This window comes from Trichechus manatus, unplaced genomic scaffold (genome assembly GCF_000243295.1).
Source record: "Trichechus manatus latirostris isolate Lorelei unplaced genomic scaffold, TriManLat1.0 scaffold00168, whole genome shotgun sequence".
NCBI classification, from domain to species: domain Eukaryota; kingdom Metazoa; phylum Chordata; class Mammalia; order Sirenia; family Trichechidae; genus Trichechus; species Trichechus manatus.
This window is the reverse complement of record NW_004444104.1, coordinates 3,068,520-3,084,753: the sequence shown is the minus strand read 5'-3', so window position 1 is coordinate 3,084,753 and position 16,234 is coordinate 3,068,520. Positions and strand designations below refer to the sequence as shown.

Here is a 16,234-nt window from a genome sequence, read left to right as displayed (position 1 = left end):
CTATGGGGCAATTCTACTCTGTCCTATAGGGTTGCTATCAGTTGGAACCAACTCAACGGCACATAACAATAACAACAGAAGGAAAAATGCCAAATATTATGAGCTTCCATTTCAGAATTTTGGATCACAGCTTGGCCTCACATCAACCTGTTGCATTTGGCAAGCAGTTTGTCAAAATGACATGCACCAATGAATTAATCATTCATGACAAAGGAGGGGGGAGAAAAAAATCTTAAAAAGTGACATGTCTATTAGCTCTACTGGCATCTCATATGGGTTCCAATGTGTTGAAAGTAGCAGAGTGAATGGATGTGAGATCACAGACACCATTACCATATCCTTAGAATACTGCTCAAAGAAGAAAGGGCTTCATCCCTTTCCTGGTTCACCGTATCTGAGCTTACATCTAGAAACACCAGTGTGAACATGGGTCAATCGAAGAGAATTTCTTCTATATAAACCACTTTTTAGTACTATTACAGAAGGACAGAGAGCCCTGGTAGCACAGTGGTTAAGCGCTCTGCTGCTAACTGAAAGGTCGGCGGGTTCAAACCCACCAGCCACTCCTAGGGAGAAAGATGTGGCAGTGTGCTTCCCTAAAGTTTACAGCTTTGGAAACCCTAGAGGGCAGTTCTATTCTGTCCTATAGGGTTGCTATGAGTCGGAACTGACTTGATGGCAACGAGTTTGGTACAGAAGGACAGTTCTACTACAGAAGGAAAGGGATCCCATAACACCAATTTTACAGCCAAAACAAAATTACATAAGAAACATGTTCTTAAATACACAGCAGATTATAACAGCTCAAATCCTACTATTAAGTGTCCTACGGCAGAGTTTTCTGTCATGTTATCATGACGTAAAAGCTGCATCTTTTAACTGGAATTACTTGTAGCAGATTTTCTTGAAGAACATTCTTCTGTATTCTCAGTCTTCTACTAATTAAGTATGTGCTCACATTTTAATCACATGTACTGTATCTCCTCACCAAATTATTTTATGAGTTCAGGACATAAGCAACAAAGTTGATGGGTTAATTTTTTTTTCTATTTCTTACCTAAAGGGGTGGTCAATAAATAGCGATGATATCTAACATTTAGCTGCAGGAGAATTAAAAAAAAAAATCAGATAAGAAATCTCTAAAAGTCGAGAGTTGATCTTGCATAATGGTTTGTATATATACCTTATTTCCTGCAATTGTTATTTAAGATGAAAATAATACTTCATTTATGAACGTAAGTCAACAAAATATAGCTTTGACTTAAAAAATGTTTAATAAAATGTTTGGGTTTTTTTAATCCTATGTTAAAAATTTATTACTTAGAAGTAGTTTCAGTTTCTTACTTTGGATTAATACTCCAAAGCCTCCAAATATCCTGGTCCAGATGAGCTATATAGGCACAAAATCTAAATTAATGTAATTTGTTTTTCTAGAAAAATGGTGGTAAAAGAATATGTGGGTAGGGGTATTATTTATCAATGCTAGGCTTTTCAGAACTATCACATCTTAGCATGTATTCTTAGCAGAGTAACAATATGGCCACTTAGAACCAAATGAAACTGCCTTACTTGTTCACATAATAACATTCATTTTAGAGCTAAATGAAAAGGAACCAGTCTAAAAATGAATTCTACCTTAATTGCATTTAATCAACAAATGGGCAAACGTACCCTAAGGTATAATACAAACAACCCAAGGATATGCTTACAACTTTGACAAGTTAATAATGTTCTCTGGAATAAAAGTGTCAAAGTAGGGCACTGACTTATAACTAAACGTGTATGATGCTGAGAAATCACAATCATGAAAGAAACTAAAGAATAGTTTTATTTTTGCAAGTATATAATTGGACCCCTACCGATACGGAGGCCAACCAAAACACAATTGGTGGTACAATTCTGATTACTGTGTCTGAACTCCGTTTTGACATGAATTCTTGTGTGTGGTTCACAGGCTGAAAGATACCACACACAAAAGGCATAACGTCCTGAGTTTTCCTATTACCCATCATGCCTTATTAATGCAAAAAGTTAACCTAGAGGAGAGGCCAAATTAGAAGAGCCGGGTTTTTATTGTTGTTGCTGTTTTTCCTACATTAAGTATTTTAAAGGTAGGACAGCTGTATAGGTTTTCAGAGACAGGTTGAGTCATATGCTTAAGAGAGTCCAGAAAATGGGTAGAAGATGGAGCCAGCCTTGGGAACTGATATACTGTCAGTACGTTAAAACCCTGTCTTGTTCCAGAGAGAAGCCTGTGCTGATTTCTTCTAAGTTTCTGCTCATATGTGTATCCTACCACAAAATAATCTCTTAACTGTTCTCCTTAATTCGTAAGGTTAGCAAACTCCACACTAGAAGTGCAGGCTCTCCTAACTGAACAGAAGAAAACACGATGGTCCCAGTAGGGAGGAGCTGCTGACCACATTCTTCGTCCTCGAAGTCATGTGACTTTACTTTCTTAGGTGAAAAGTACAAACCCTTTTGTAAATTTCTGTTGCATACCGTTGAATCCACTATTACTTTATGGAATCATCAATTATCTCTGCAAAGACACAGCTATAAAGATCTTCATACTGATGTTCATAATAGTAAAAATTTGTTAATAACCTGAACATTCAACAACTTTCCGTTTTCCAGTTGTCATTAAGTTGACCCTGACTCATGGTGACCCCATGTGTGTCAGAGTAGAACTGTGCTCCATAGGGTTTTTAATACCTGAGTTTCGGGAAGTAGATCATCCAGGCTTTCTTCCAAGGTACCTCTGGGTGGACTTGAACCACCAACCTTTCAGTTAGAGCCTAGTGTGTTAACCATTTGCAGCATCCAGTGACTCCCATTCAACAACTAGGACTTGATTAAACTAATTATTGTGATTTCATATAACAGAACATTAATAAGCTTTTAAAATTTTATATTTTATATTAACACTGTGAACAGTATAACCCCTCTTCCTATCAAAACTATTTTGAAAGAAGAAGGTCTAAACACCAATGGCTAATAGTGATAATCGTTGGTCGGTGAGACTGCGACTGCTGTTTTCCTTCTTTTTGCTTATCTACATTTGTTAACGTTTTCTACAAGGAATATAAATCTCTCTTAGAGTTAGAAAAACAAACCAAAAAAGTTTTTAAAAACATCCATTATGCCCACTCTGCCTTTTTCTCTTTACTCTCTTTATTGCTATGGTATCACAGTAGGTTTATAAATGTTTATCTCTAAATCTATCCTGAAAGACAGAGGTCTAAACATATCCCAGTAAATAAATGATGTCTACAGAACCCTTTAATTGCAACATCCAACTGAGATCACTTTGTGGTGTTTTCCTTCTATTCCATCCCTGGCTCCAAAGACATGAGAGCTGTAAATCACTTCCGCTCACAAACTGGTGCTCTGGGGTCCCTGAGCATCACCTGTACTGCAGGCACTTGTGGTGGAGCCATCAGCCAACTCACAGAAGGGGGTGGAGGTAGGCTGATGATTCTTTCACGACTCTTTTCCTGAGGATATGTGGCAACTTTTCACATTTCTAAATGTTCTCTAGAGGTCAAAGTCCGGGCCCCCTGGTAGTCTGTGCTGCAGGATTTATCTCTATTTGACAAAAATAAAGAGCTTCAAAGTAAAAGGAAACAAGAGAAAATAAGAAAGATGGTGGCCATTAAGTAAAGGAAACAGGGAAGGGAGAACAGAGAATTCTTTCTTGAACATACTGAAAATGATTTACACATTTCCTACATGACTTTAATCCCTTTGAGAATGACAAACCCCACAAAACTTTATGCTGGATAGGTTTAAACAAATTCTACAGCTTGACAAATAGGTTAAAAGCAAAAACCTTCATATGAAACTGTATTAACAGTAACAAAGGTGTGTGATTATGAATTAGTGACATAGCCAACTCTGTGATTTACGAGCATAGGCCCTGATATTACTCAGATCAAGGATAAAATGCTACCTTTTCCATTACTACCTGACACTATAGGCAAGTTATGGAAGTTTTCTGAGGCCCTGATTTCCTCATTTATAAAAACAAATACTTATCAAGGATCAACAAATGGAGAGACTGGAATTTTTTACCTCAATCTAGTGCGAAAGCTGGAAACTGTAAGGCGAAACCACCCAGGGAAGGAAAACTGTCTATTTTCCACTAAACCGAGCGATAGAAAAGTGGTAAAACTGTACCCTGTCAAAGGTTGAAAACTTGTGAGACCTGGAAAAACAAGGCAGTCCCACTGAGTTCTGGCTTTCACAGGTTTCACTGTAATTTGCTTACATGGTTTCGTCTCGCTAAAGGTTCCTTGCATATAAAATCATACCTATTGATGCTATCAACAGCCTCTGCTGACTAAATGTTGTTGTTGTTGAGTGGCATCAAGTCGATTCCAACTCACAGTGACCCCGTGTGATAGAGTAGAATTGTCCCATAGGGTTTTCTAGGCTGTAATCTTTACAGAAGCAGATCCCCAGGTCTGTCTCTCACAGAATTGCCACATGGTTTGAACCGCCAACCTTTTGGTTAGCAGCTGAGTGCTTAACTGTTGCGGCACCAGGGCTCCTTACTGGGAAGACTGTGGAGCCATTGACTGAGTAGTGAATTCAAAAGACCAGTGCGTGCAAGGAGCAGAGAGAGGCACAGACATGGTGATTGTGACAAATTCAGGTTATGCATTATGAATTTAAGGTGCCCAATGCATGTCCATGCAAAAAAGTCCTAGACACAGATGGATGCACAGGTCAGTCTGGAGGTCAACAAGGGCCCAGCTGGAGTGCAGATTTGGGAAGTAGTTTTTCTCAACCCTGTTGGCACATTACACTAGTGACAATTAGAGAGCTTGAAAAGTATCTAGATTCCTGATATAAACGTTCTGAGGTGGGACCTGGGAATCAGTACCTTGTTTATTTGTTTCTTTCTTTCTTTTATTCATGTGTTTATGTTTAAAAAAAAATCCACTGCTGTTGACTCTATGAGTTGGGATCAACTTGACGGCAATGGGTTTGGTTTTTGTTTTTTGGCCGTTGAGTTGATTCCAACTCCTAGTGACCCTGTAGGATAGAGCAGAACTGCCCCCATAGAGTTTCCAAGGCTGTAATCTTTACAGAAGCAGACTACCAATCTTATGTTTTCTACCGACGTAAAATTCACGTAACACAAAATTAATCATTTTGAAGTGTACAATTCAGTGGCATTTAGTACACTCACAATGTTGCGCAGCCATCACCTCTGTCTGCTTACAAAGCATTTTCATCACTCCAAAAGGAAACCTCATACCCGTTAAGCAGTGACTCCCATTCTTCCTTTCCCCTTTTCCCTGGCAGACACTTATCTGTCTTCTGTCTCTACAGATTTACCTATTTTGGATAAAAAAATAAATAAAAAACCCGTTGTCATCAAGTCGATTCCAACTCCTAGCAACCTTATAGGACAGAGTAGAACTTCCCCATAGGGTTTCCGAGGCTATAATCTTTACGGAAGCAGACTGCCACATCCTTCTCCCGCCAAGCAGCTGGTGAGTTTGAACCATCGACCTTTTGGTTAGCAACCAAGCAAGCACTTAACCACTGTAACAGTAGGGCTCCTTTTTACTTGCCCAGGGGTGGACTTGCTGGGTCATAGGACAATTCAGTGCTTAACTTATTGAGGAACGTTTTCTTTCTTTCAGTTCTCTGGGTGATATTCTGTGAAGCCAATGCTGTGGATCACTCATGTAGAAGCCAGTGAGGCCATAAGAGCAGATGGAATGCACACAAGGAGAACACACGGAGTGGGAGGCACAATGTTGGGAAATCAACATCTCAGAGGCGGCTAGAAAAAGTGCCTGTGGAGGAGACACAACACTAGGAAGAAGAGAGTGGTGTCCCAGAAGCCAGAAGAGTAGTCTTCAAGTGGGGGGACCATCATATCAAATACTCAGGAGGAACAAAAGAGACTTCTGCACACGGCCAGGCAGAGGTCACTGGGGACATGAGGTGCGTGAGCATCATCAAAGGCCTGAGTGCAAGGAGTTGTCCATAAAGCAGATACAAAGTAGCAGCAAATACTATACCATACTTTGTCATTCATTATTAAAACTTACAAGGCAGAGACTACATCTTGTATCCTTTTATACTCTCATAGTACTGGAGACATACTACGCACATAACAAACCTAAAACAAAAATCATATTGGACTGGCCAGTTTACACTTCAACAAAGAATGTCAGATATGGCAGTGAATTTCAGTAGAACACTGACTGGTCCCTGTTCTGCTGACCACAGTGCAATCTTTCTAGGATATTTGTCTTCAATTTTATTTCTGGTGAAAATATATATTGCAAAACCTGCTCCCATTACACATAACGATTAGACATAATGATCAGTGACATTGGTTACATTCTTCGCATTGTGTCAACATTCTCGTTATTTCTGTTCTAGTTGTTTCACTTCCATTGACTTAATCTCCTTGCCCCCCAACCTTCTCATCTATGCTTTAAGATAGCTGTTGACCCTTTGGTCTTGTAAAGATTTTTTTTTTTTTTTGAAATGCAGTACTCAAGGTGACTATCTTTACTCTTTGGACTAAAACTATTATTTAGTTTAAAGGTGACTTCAGGGGATAGTTTCAATTCAATGTTTGAAGAGCATCTCAGGGCACTTCCCTAGGATTTTAACAACGGGATCTGTAACCAGTGTATGCTGTTGTTGTGTGTCAAGTCAATTTCTACTCACAGCAACCCTACAGGACAGAGCAGAACCGCCCCGTTGGGTTTCTTAGCCCGTAATCTTTACGGGGATAGACAGCCAGGTCTTTTCTCCCGTGGAGCTGCTGGGTGGATTCAAACTGCTGACCTTCTGGTTCGCAGCTGAGCAGTTAACCATTATGTCACCAGGGCTCCTTATGATAATGTAAAATTAACAAAATTGTTTGATTCTAATCTCAGGAAAACATTTAATGAACCCTTGCACATTTCTTTTCCTTTTCACTGCCTAAAATATCATTTTATTTATCTGTTTTTACACAACATTCATCAGTTTCTGAATCAAAATTGGTAAGAGACAATGCTTCATGATTTCACAGAAGAGTTACTTTCTGAAAAAAAAAAAAATCTTTTTCTTCTATTATTAGAGAAAAAGGTAATTACAAATTTCCCCTTTACAGATGACCACTGAGACTTCAGGTCAACCTTAGAGTTGAAGCCACATATTAAATTTATCTGAAGTTTACACTTGCAATAAATAGTAAGTACATCTGAAACACACAAGTGTCTTTTTTTTAAAAGTATGTGTTGATTTTCTTTTAATCTTAAGTGTGAGACCAGCCAAGAAATGTCTCTTGGAGCAGCAGTATACTCTCCTTGATTCCTTTTTTTCAATTAGTTCTTCTATTTGGTAGACAGTAACAGCATTTAATTTGAAATTTCCTCTTTCTGTGCCAATTACAGTTTGAACTCCTTCCTGTGAAGTCTTAAAGTCCACCGGCTTATGTGACACGCAAAACACTGTTACAGCAGCCAAGAGTAAGAAGAGGAAAAATATGTTTTTCTTTAGTATCAAGCACCTGGCAAGAAAAGAACATGTTCCTGTAAAGCCTTAAAGGCATTCCTGGCTCTCCCCTGAGAACCTAAACGTACTCGTTTTTATTTCCCTTTTAAAGGCCATGAAGCTGTATCATGTTTGCTTTCATTTACAGTTTACCAGATTTTTCCACATTGTTTCTTCTTCTTGCTGCTGCCGCTGCTGTTTGTTTCTGCTCACCAGTATGTCAGGGTGAGGGCTGCTTTACCAAAGGGGCAGTTGGAAGACAGAAAAGAAGTCACTTGCCCTGACTTCTAGCTTCGGAGAGGAGTAGTAACAATCTTGAACCAGTTAACCTAGTTGCCTTCGAGGTCGCATAGACTCCAACTCCTGGCGGCCCTACATGTATCAGGGTAGAACTGTGCTCCATAGGGTTTTCAATGGCTGATTTTTTTGGAAGTAGATTGTCAGGTCTTTCTTCCAAGGCACCTCTGGGTGGGCTCAAACCACCAACCTTTTGGTTGTTGTTGTTGTTAGGTGCCGTCAAGTCAGTTCTGACTCATAGCAACCCTATGTACAACAGAACGAAACACCGTCTGGTCCTGCGCCAACCTCACAATCGTTGTTATGCTTGAGTCCACTGTCACTACCACTGTCAATCCATCTCATTGAGGGCCTTCCTCTTTTTCGCTGACCCTCTATTTACCAAGCATGATGTCCTTCTCTAGGGCCTGATCCCTCCTGATAACATGTCCAAAGTATGTGAGATGTAGTCTCACCATCCTTGCCTCTAAGGAGCATTCTGGTTGTACTTCTTCCAAGACAGACTTGTTGGTTCTTTTAGCAGTCCATGGTATATACAATATTCTTCACCAACACCACAATTCAAAGGCGTCAGTTCTTCTCTGGTCTTCCTTATTCATCGTCCAGCTTTTGCATACAACCTTTCGGTTAGCAGCCAAAATCTTAACCATTTGCACCACTCAGAGACCCGCTAGCGTTGAGAAATTGATAGAAATCAGGCCCGCACCTATGGGCAACTCTACAGCTTAGACACAACTGGGAAACAATGAGACAGAGTATCCCTCCCACCCCCCATGTCTACCCTTATTACCATTTGCTTGTCCACAATCTAAACTGGCCAAATAGAATCCAGGAAAGGAAGCATGGCATCAGCTCCTTAGAAAAGAGATCCCATTAGATATGACACCAAAAGCACAAGGAACAGAAGAAAAAAATAAAGATTAATTGAACTTTATCAAAATTAAAATATTCTGTGTTGTAAACAACACCATCAATGAAGTGAAAAGACAACCACATAATGGGAGAAAATATTTGTAAATCATGCATTTGATAAGGGACTTGTATTCAGAATATATAAAGGATTCTTACAACTCAATAATAAAAAGACAATCAATCCAGTTTAAAAAATGGGGAGATGATCTGAAGAGACATTTCTCCAAAGAAAATAAACCGCTGGCCAATAAGCTGTTGAAAAGATGCTCAACATCATTTGCTACCAGGAAATCCAAATCTAAACCACAATGAGATACCACTGCACCCCCACCAGGATGTCAAAAAGACAGAATGTAACAAATTTTAGCGAGGATATGGAGAAACTGGAATCCTTATACACTGCTGGTGAAAATGTAAAATGGTATAGTTGCTTTGGAAAACTGTCTGGCAGTTCCTTAAGAGGTTAAATATAGAGTTACACATGACCTAGCAATTCTACTCCTAGATATACACCCAAGAGAAATGAAAACATACATCCATACAAAACCTTGCACACCAATGTTCATAGTAGCATTATTCATAACAGCCAAACTCAAACCCAAACCAAATCTGTTGCCATCGAGTTGATTCCGACTCATAGTGACCCTATAGGACAGAGTAGAACTGCCCCATAGGGTTTCCAAGGCTGTACTCTTTACAGAAGAAGACTGTTACATCCTTCTCCCACAGAGCAGCTGGCTGGTGGGTTCTAACTACTAACCTATTGGTTAGCAGCTGAGTGCTTAACCATTGCATCACCAGGGCTCCTTAGAATCAACCCAAATATCTATAAACTGGTAAATGGATAAACAAAATGTGGTATATCCATGCAATGGAATATTATTTGGTAATAAAAAGAAATAAAGTGCTACAAAATGGATAATCCTTGAAAACATGCTAAGTAAAGGAAGCCTGTAATAGAAGACCACATTGTAGGATTCCACTTCTGTGAAATGTCCAGAAAGACAGAAAGTAGATTACTGTGGTTGCCTAGAGTTGGGAGAATAGGGACTGGGAAGTGACAGCTAAAGGGTAAAAAACCCATTGCTTTCGAGTGGATTCCAACTCATAGCGACCCTACAGGACCAAGTAGAATTGCCCCATAGGGTTCCCAAGGCTGTAATCATTAAGGAAACAGACTGCCACATCTTCCTCCTTTGGAGTGGCTGGTGGGTTCGAACTGCTGAACTTTCAGTTCGCAGGCAAACACTTAACCACTGTGCCACCATGGCTCACAGGGTTTCCTTTCAGAGTGATAAAAAATGTCCTAAAATTGACTGTGATAATGGTTGCACAACTCTAAACATACTAAAAATCACTGAATTGTATGCTTTAAATGGGTGAATTGTATGGTATGTGAATTATATCTCAACGACGCTGTTTAAGAAAAAAAAAAAAAGACAGATCTCATCATAAACCAGAAAGCACAGTATTTCACTTCCACATGCTCTGGTCGCCACCCCAGATCCCTGACAGCTGCAGCAAGGTTCCTAACAACTTAAAGGTAAAACACAGAGCTCTCATTCATTGTTTCAAGCACATCTGAATTTGCTCCTCAGTCCCAAGACCCTGGAGCATCCTACAACCACAGGAACAAAACCAATATTCCTTTCCAGCATGGGGGCTCCTATAGCCACTCCAGCTGTCCTTGGCCTTTGGTGGCATGTCCCAAATTAAGAGAAGGGACCAGGACAGCAGAGAAAAATGATAGAGAATTAAGTGAAAACTGAGAGTTGGGGGGCTCTGGATAGGGCAGTGTTTTAGTGGGGAAATGAGAACAGATTCTTTGGTCAGGAGTGGCAAGCAAGGTTGAGGAGACAGGGAGGAGACACGTGGGGCGTTCAGGAGTCAGCTTTCCTGATGGCGGGGCAGCGGGACTTTCTCTCAGACGTGCTTAGCATCCCAGAGCAGTGAGTGTCGAGAGAGGTCAGGGTAGAGAGGAATGAAGGTGACATCCTTGGGGCCTTCTGGAAAGGCAGAACTGGCCAGGTGGTCTTGTTAAGGTGACAACTGGTTATTCTAAATGGATTATGCTAGAACTCACAAGCGGCACTTTTAGACAACCAGTACAGTTAGGAATTTAAAACCATTCTAAAAACTTGCCTCTGAGAAAATATCTAAGAAAACAACATATAGACGTGGAGAACCATAAAACATAGGAGCAAGAACAAATAAGAGTATTAACTCAGTAGTATACACTGAGCACTTAACTACGCACCAGGCATTGAGCACACTGCTTTCAGAAATGGAAAGCGCTCCTCTCACTTTCAAGTCATCTGGCCCATAACTGGTGTGCTGCCACTCACGTCTCTCGAGGTTTATTTTCTTAACAATTCTGCCTGACCTGCAAGTCTCTATCAGAACCGGACCTCTGTGCTACCAGTAATCAGTGGAATGCAGCAGGGCCCACCCTGAAGAAATCCTCCCAGACTTCATGGAAAAACAAAGACTTCTGCTTAAATCCCAGCACAAAAATCTGTACAGGGTGGAGCCAACCAAAGCTCCGTGTTGACTTTAGAACATCAGAAAAGATGCAGGCAAGCCCCCCAGGTCTTGAAAGTTGAGCTCAGATCCCCAGAACTCAAGAATCAAGTTGCTAGGACCTCTGGAACATTCCCCCGCAGGCCTGAGTCATAGTTTGTCCAACTTCTTCCCCATCATGAATATGACTGGAGGCCTTGGCTCTTATTTCTTTTATCTTTTTGGAAGACAATACACAGAGCAAACATTTAAAAACCACTAACTGCCTACCGCAAAATCTTTGAACTGGCTGTAAAAGTTGAATGCGTACTTTTGTTTTGCCAGTTTCAGATACAAAACTTCAGGCCAAAAATCCTCATGCAATGATTTACTTCATAAAAACTCAGGAAAAAGACACATCAGAAAGTGAATCTTGTGCAGCCCGCACATGCCTACCTGCAACATATCACCGCTTTGCACGAGAGCGCCAAGTCCAGGAAGCTTCTCCTGACCTCGAAGGACAGCGCGTACTTGAGCGTGTGGCCGTCAATGATGAGTGCCACGTCGTTTTCCTTGCCCAACAAACTCCCCAGGTCAGTGCAGTGCTGAGTAATGGCTGCCCTTGTGGCCTGAAACAAGCGTGGGCAGAAAAAGCGCATTTTTTGTGAGTTTGATATAACAAAAGCAAAACAAATCAAAAGTAAGTACCTTGAAATTAAAACATGCCCATTCTAATGTACAATAAACAAACACACTTCAGCTTGGTACATGCATTTGTTAAGATTTCATTAAAATGCTTTCTGGGTCTGTTTTATCAGTGGAAGCACCCTCACACTGAGATCATTTGATATGTACAATTATTCTCTCTGGTTGGGTCTAAGGCTGGTTTAGAACATCCAAACTCCTCTCCATTGCAGCTGTAATTGCTATGGTTCTAATGATTGTCTTTTTCTCCCTTCCTTTGCACTACATGGAGTCACTGGGTGATGCAAACAGGTAACACGCTCAGCTGCTAACCAGAAAGGTTGGAGGTTCAAGTCCAACCAAAAGCCCCTCAGCACCTGACAATCTACTTCCAAAAACTCAACCACTGAAAACCCTACAGAGCACAGTTCTACTTTGACACAGATGGGGTCACCATGAGTCAGAATCAACTCAACGGTTTGCACTAAATATGCATTATTCTTGGTGACCCTAGAAAACAAAACTCTATATAAACAAATGTGGTTTTTGGAAAAGGATAACACTGCTGGAACTTAAGCGGTGAACACTAACATTTCTCAGTTTGCACAAAAACCAAACCTGTTGCTATCAAGTCAATTCCGACTCATAGCAACCCTACAGGACAGAGTAGAACTGCCCCATAGGGTTTCCAAGGAGCGGCTGGTGCATTTGAACCGCCAACCTTTTGGTTAGCATCTGAGCTTTTAACCACTGCACCACCAGGGCTCCATATTTGCACAAAGTAATCTTTAAAGTATCCACAAAATGTTGTTGTGTGCTGTGAAGTCAATCCCAACTCATAGCGACCCTGTAAGACAGGGTAGAACTGCACCATAGGTTTCCAAGGCTGTAAATCTTTACAGAAGCAGACTGCCGCATCTTTCTCCCGTGGAGTGGCTGGTAGGTTTGACCACCAACTTTTTGGTTAGCAGACGAGCGCTTAACCACTGTGCCACCAGGACTTCTTCCATAAGATGTTAAGTGATACAAAAATAACACAAAAGATAAGTTTCTAACTCTGCTGAGATCTTCAGATTAAACCATTCTGTCTGTGCACCATCAGGGTAAGAAACGAGTTGATCATTTTTACACGTTACAGAAAATAGTTAATCAAATTAAACTGCCGATACCTCCCAAAACATTACTTCCAAGCTAAATAAATGTCTTGGTGTAATATCTGTTATCAGGTGGAATTAAAGCATAGAAGCATTTTTATGATTCAACAAAAATGATGTCCTAATCTTCACAGTGAATCTATGACTATGAAAAGGATATCTGGCTCGAATAAAAGAAAGCAGTTTTTGGCTCATTAAAAAGAAATCTGGTTCAGGTTAACGAGAAAAGCACAAAAGTCTGCTGAAATTATTTTGTCTAGATAACTATTCTATGCTATTAAGTTACATATATATGCAACCAATCATATGATAACATAAATTATAGTTTTAAAGAAATAAATACATTTAACGAGCAGGAATCTTTCTATCCTTAGTTAAATTGAGGATCAACTACCATCACAAAGTGAGGTTATACTGTCTTACTGCTCAGAAGTTTATTCTCCATAACAGACTTCTAATAACATTGGAAAGATGTATTGATGGCATCATTGTGGTTTAGAACACTCTTCTGTGGTTACGGCCTGGGTTCTAGTCCCAACTCTCCACTTTTTACCTCTGTGGCCTTGGGCACACACGCACGCACGCACACACACACACACACACACAAAAGAGTTGCCCTCCAGTCAATTCTAACTCATGGCGACCCCACATGTTTCAGAGTAGTACTATGCCCATAGGATTTTCATGGCTGTGACCTTTCAGAAGCAGATCTTCAGGCCTTTCTTCTGGGTGGGTTCAAACAGTCAACCTTTTGGTTACTAGCTCAGCGCTTAACCATTTGTACCACCCAGGGACTCCTGAGCAAGATACTAAACCTCGGTAAACCTCAATTTTCTCATGTGCAAAATGGAGGTAAGGCCACTAACTTCACAGGACTATTGTTAGAGACAAGTGAACTATCAATGTACTCCTTAGGACTGGGCTTGGCACATGGGTAGCACTCAGTAAAACCCACGCTTCTTCTTATTACAAATATTGTACGACCTCACTTACAGAAAATGACAACAGGCAAATATACAAAGACCAAGGTTTATTAGTGGTTACCAGTGACAGGAGGGAGGAGGAGAAGGAGAGGCATTGTTTGGGAAGGAGTGAGTTTCTGCTTGTGGTGATGGGAAATTTGGCATCAATTAACAGTAATGCTGGCAGAAAAGGTTTAAACACAGAAGGAAACATTCTTTGATGGTTATGAGGGTGGGGAGGGAGGGACAGGGGTATTCACTAACTAGATAGTAGACAAGAATTATCTTAGGTGAGGGGAAGGACAACACATACTACAGGGAAAGTCAGCACAACTGGACTAAATCAAAAGCTAAGAAGTTTCTTGAATACAACCAAACACTTTGAGGGACAGAGTAGCAGGGGCAGGGGTCTGGCTTCAGGGGACATGGTTTCAGGGGACATCTAGGTCAATTGGCATAACAAAGTTTATTAAGAAAATGTTCTGTATCCCACTTTGGTGAGTGGCATCTGGGGTCTTAAAAGCTAGCAAGCGGCCATCTAAGATGCATCAATTGGTTCCAACCCACCTGGAGCAAAGGAGAATCAAGAACCCCAAAGACACAAGGAAAACATTAGCCCAAGAGACAGAAAGGGCCATGTAAACCAGAAACTGTATCAGCCTGAGACCAGAAGAACTAGATGGTGCCCGGCTACCACCAATGACTGCCTGACAGGGAACCCAACAGAGAGCTTCTGATGGAACAGGAGAAAAATGGGGTGCAGAACTCAAATTCTAGTAAAAAGACCAGACTTAATGGATCGACTGAGACTAGAGGGACCCCAAAAGACAAGGCCCCCAGACTCTATGTTAGCCCAAAACTAAAACCATTCCTGAGGCCAACTCTTCAGATAAAGATTAGACTGGACTGTGAGACATAAAATGATACGCGCGAAGAATGTGCTTCTTAGCTCAAGTAGACACATGAGACTAAACGGGCAGCTCCTGTCCAGAGGCAAGATGAGAAGCCAGAGAGGGTCAGGAGCCTGCTGATTGGACACGGGAAATCCAGGGTGGAAAGGAGGAGTGTGCTGTCACAGTATAGTGAGAGCAACTAGGGTCACATAAAAATGTATGTATACATTTTTGTATGAGAAACTAACTTGAATATAAACTTTGACTTAAAGCACAATAAAGAGTAATGCTTGTATAACTGATCATAATTAATGTAATTGATCTCTAAGCTGTATACCTGAAAAATGTTGAATTGGCAAAAAAAAAAAAAAAGACCTTATATCAAGGAAAGTACATATCTTTGCTACTAAAGGCAGTGATTAAATACTGTCATTGACAATGACTCCCCTGTCAGTGTAATAATATAATAATAATTGATAGAACAATGTTCTAAGAACAAAAAGTTAAAGGGATTTATTAAAAAAAAAAAAAAAAGCTTGTATACTTTCAATTCTTAGTTATGTAATTCTTCATCTCAAACGCACACCCTGAAAACATCTATGCTTACATTACCATGAAAGCAGCCTGTGCTTTAGAGTTTGGGTGATGAGGAGAAAATCTGCCCCTTGAAAATTTCTCCAATTTAGAGGAATCCCAGCTTGCTCAGTAGTCTGACTGTGCTCACCAGGGAACTCAGACAAGGCGGCCAATTCTGGAGAGAGCGCCTCCAGAGGTCAACTGCACTGAGGAGACGAGGCGGGCAATTCCAGAGAGCGTGCCTCCAGAGGTTGACTGCATGGATGACAGATAAACCTCCAGGAAGTACTTCACCCAAGGAAGGTGCACAGATCTGGCCCTAAGACTTTGTTTCTGTTCTATCATAGAAGCTCATTATGCTCTAGTTCAGTGCCTTTAACTCCCATTGACTTGTGTCTGGAACCAAGGAGCAAAGATTTAGGAGTAAAATATCCCTGAGATGTGTAGACTATTATTTATGGCTTAAAACAACAACAGCAACAAAAAAAAAAACGGGGCACAGCACAAGTGGGGATATATCAAGATGCTACTATTGTGGAGTGCGGTCTCTTTTGCTGTTAGTTGCTGTCAAGTCTGCTTCAACTCATGGTGACCCTATGTACTACAAAATGAAATGTTGCCCAGTCCTGTGCCATCTTCATGGTTGTTGGCATACTGAGGTCCTTTGTTGGCTGCCACTATGAATTGTGAATATCTTCCAACCCAGGGGGCTCAGCTCAGATCCCAGCACTATATCAGACAA

General features: G+C 40.7%; 1 protein-coding gene across 2 annotated transcripts in view; it reads right to left on the bottom strand.

The window, feature by feature from the left end:
• LOC101344421 (phospholipid-transporting ATPase IB) overlaps positions 1–16,234 on the bottom strand; it is a 685,896-nt gene that overhangs the window by 397,926 nt on the left and 271,736 nt on the right. For both annotated transcript variants that reach the window (XM_023740920.1, XM_004386566.1), the window contains exon 24: positions 11,680–11,852. In XM_023740920.1, the coding sequence (XP_023596688.1) occupies positions 11,680–11,852 (173 nt within the window). The remainder of the gene's footprint in view (positions 1–11,679; positions 11,853–16,234) is intronic.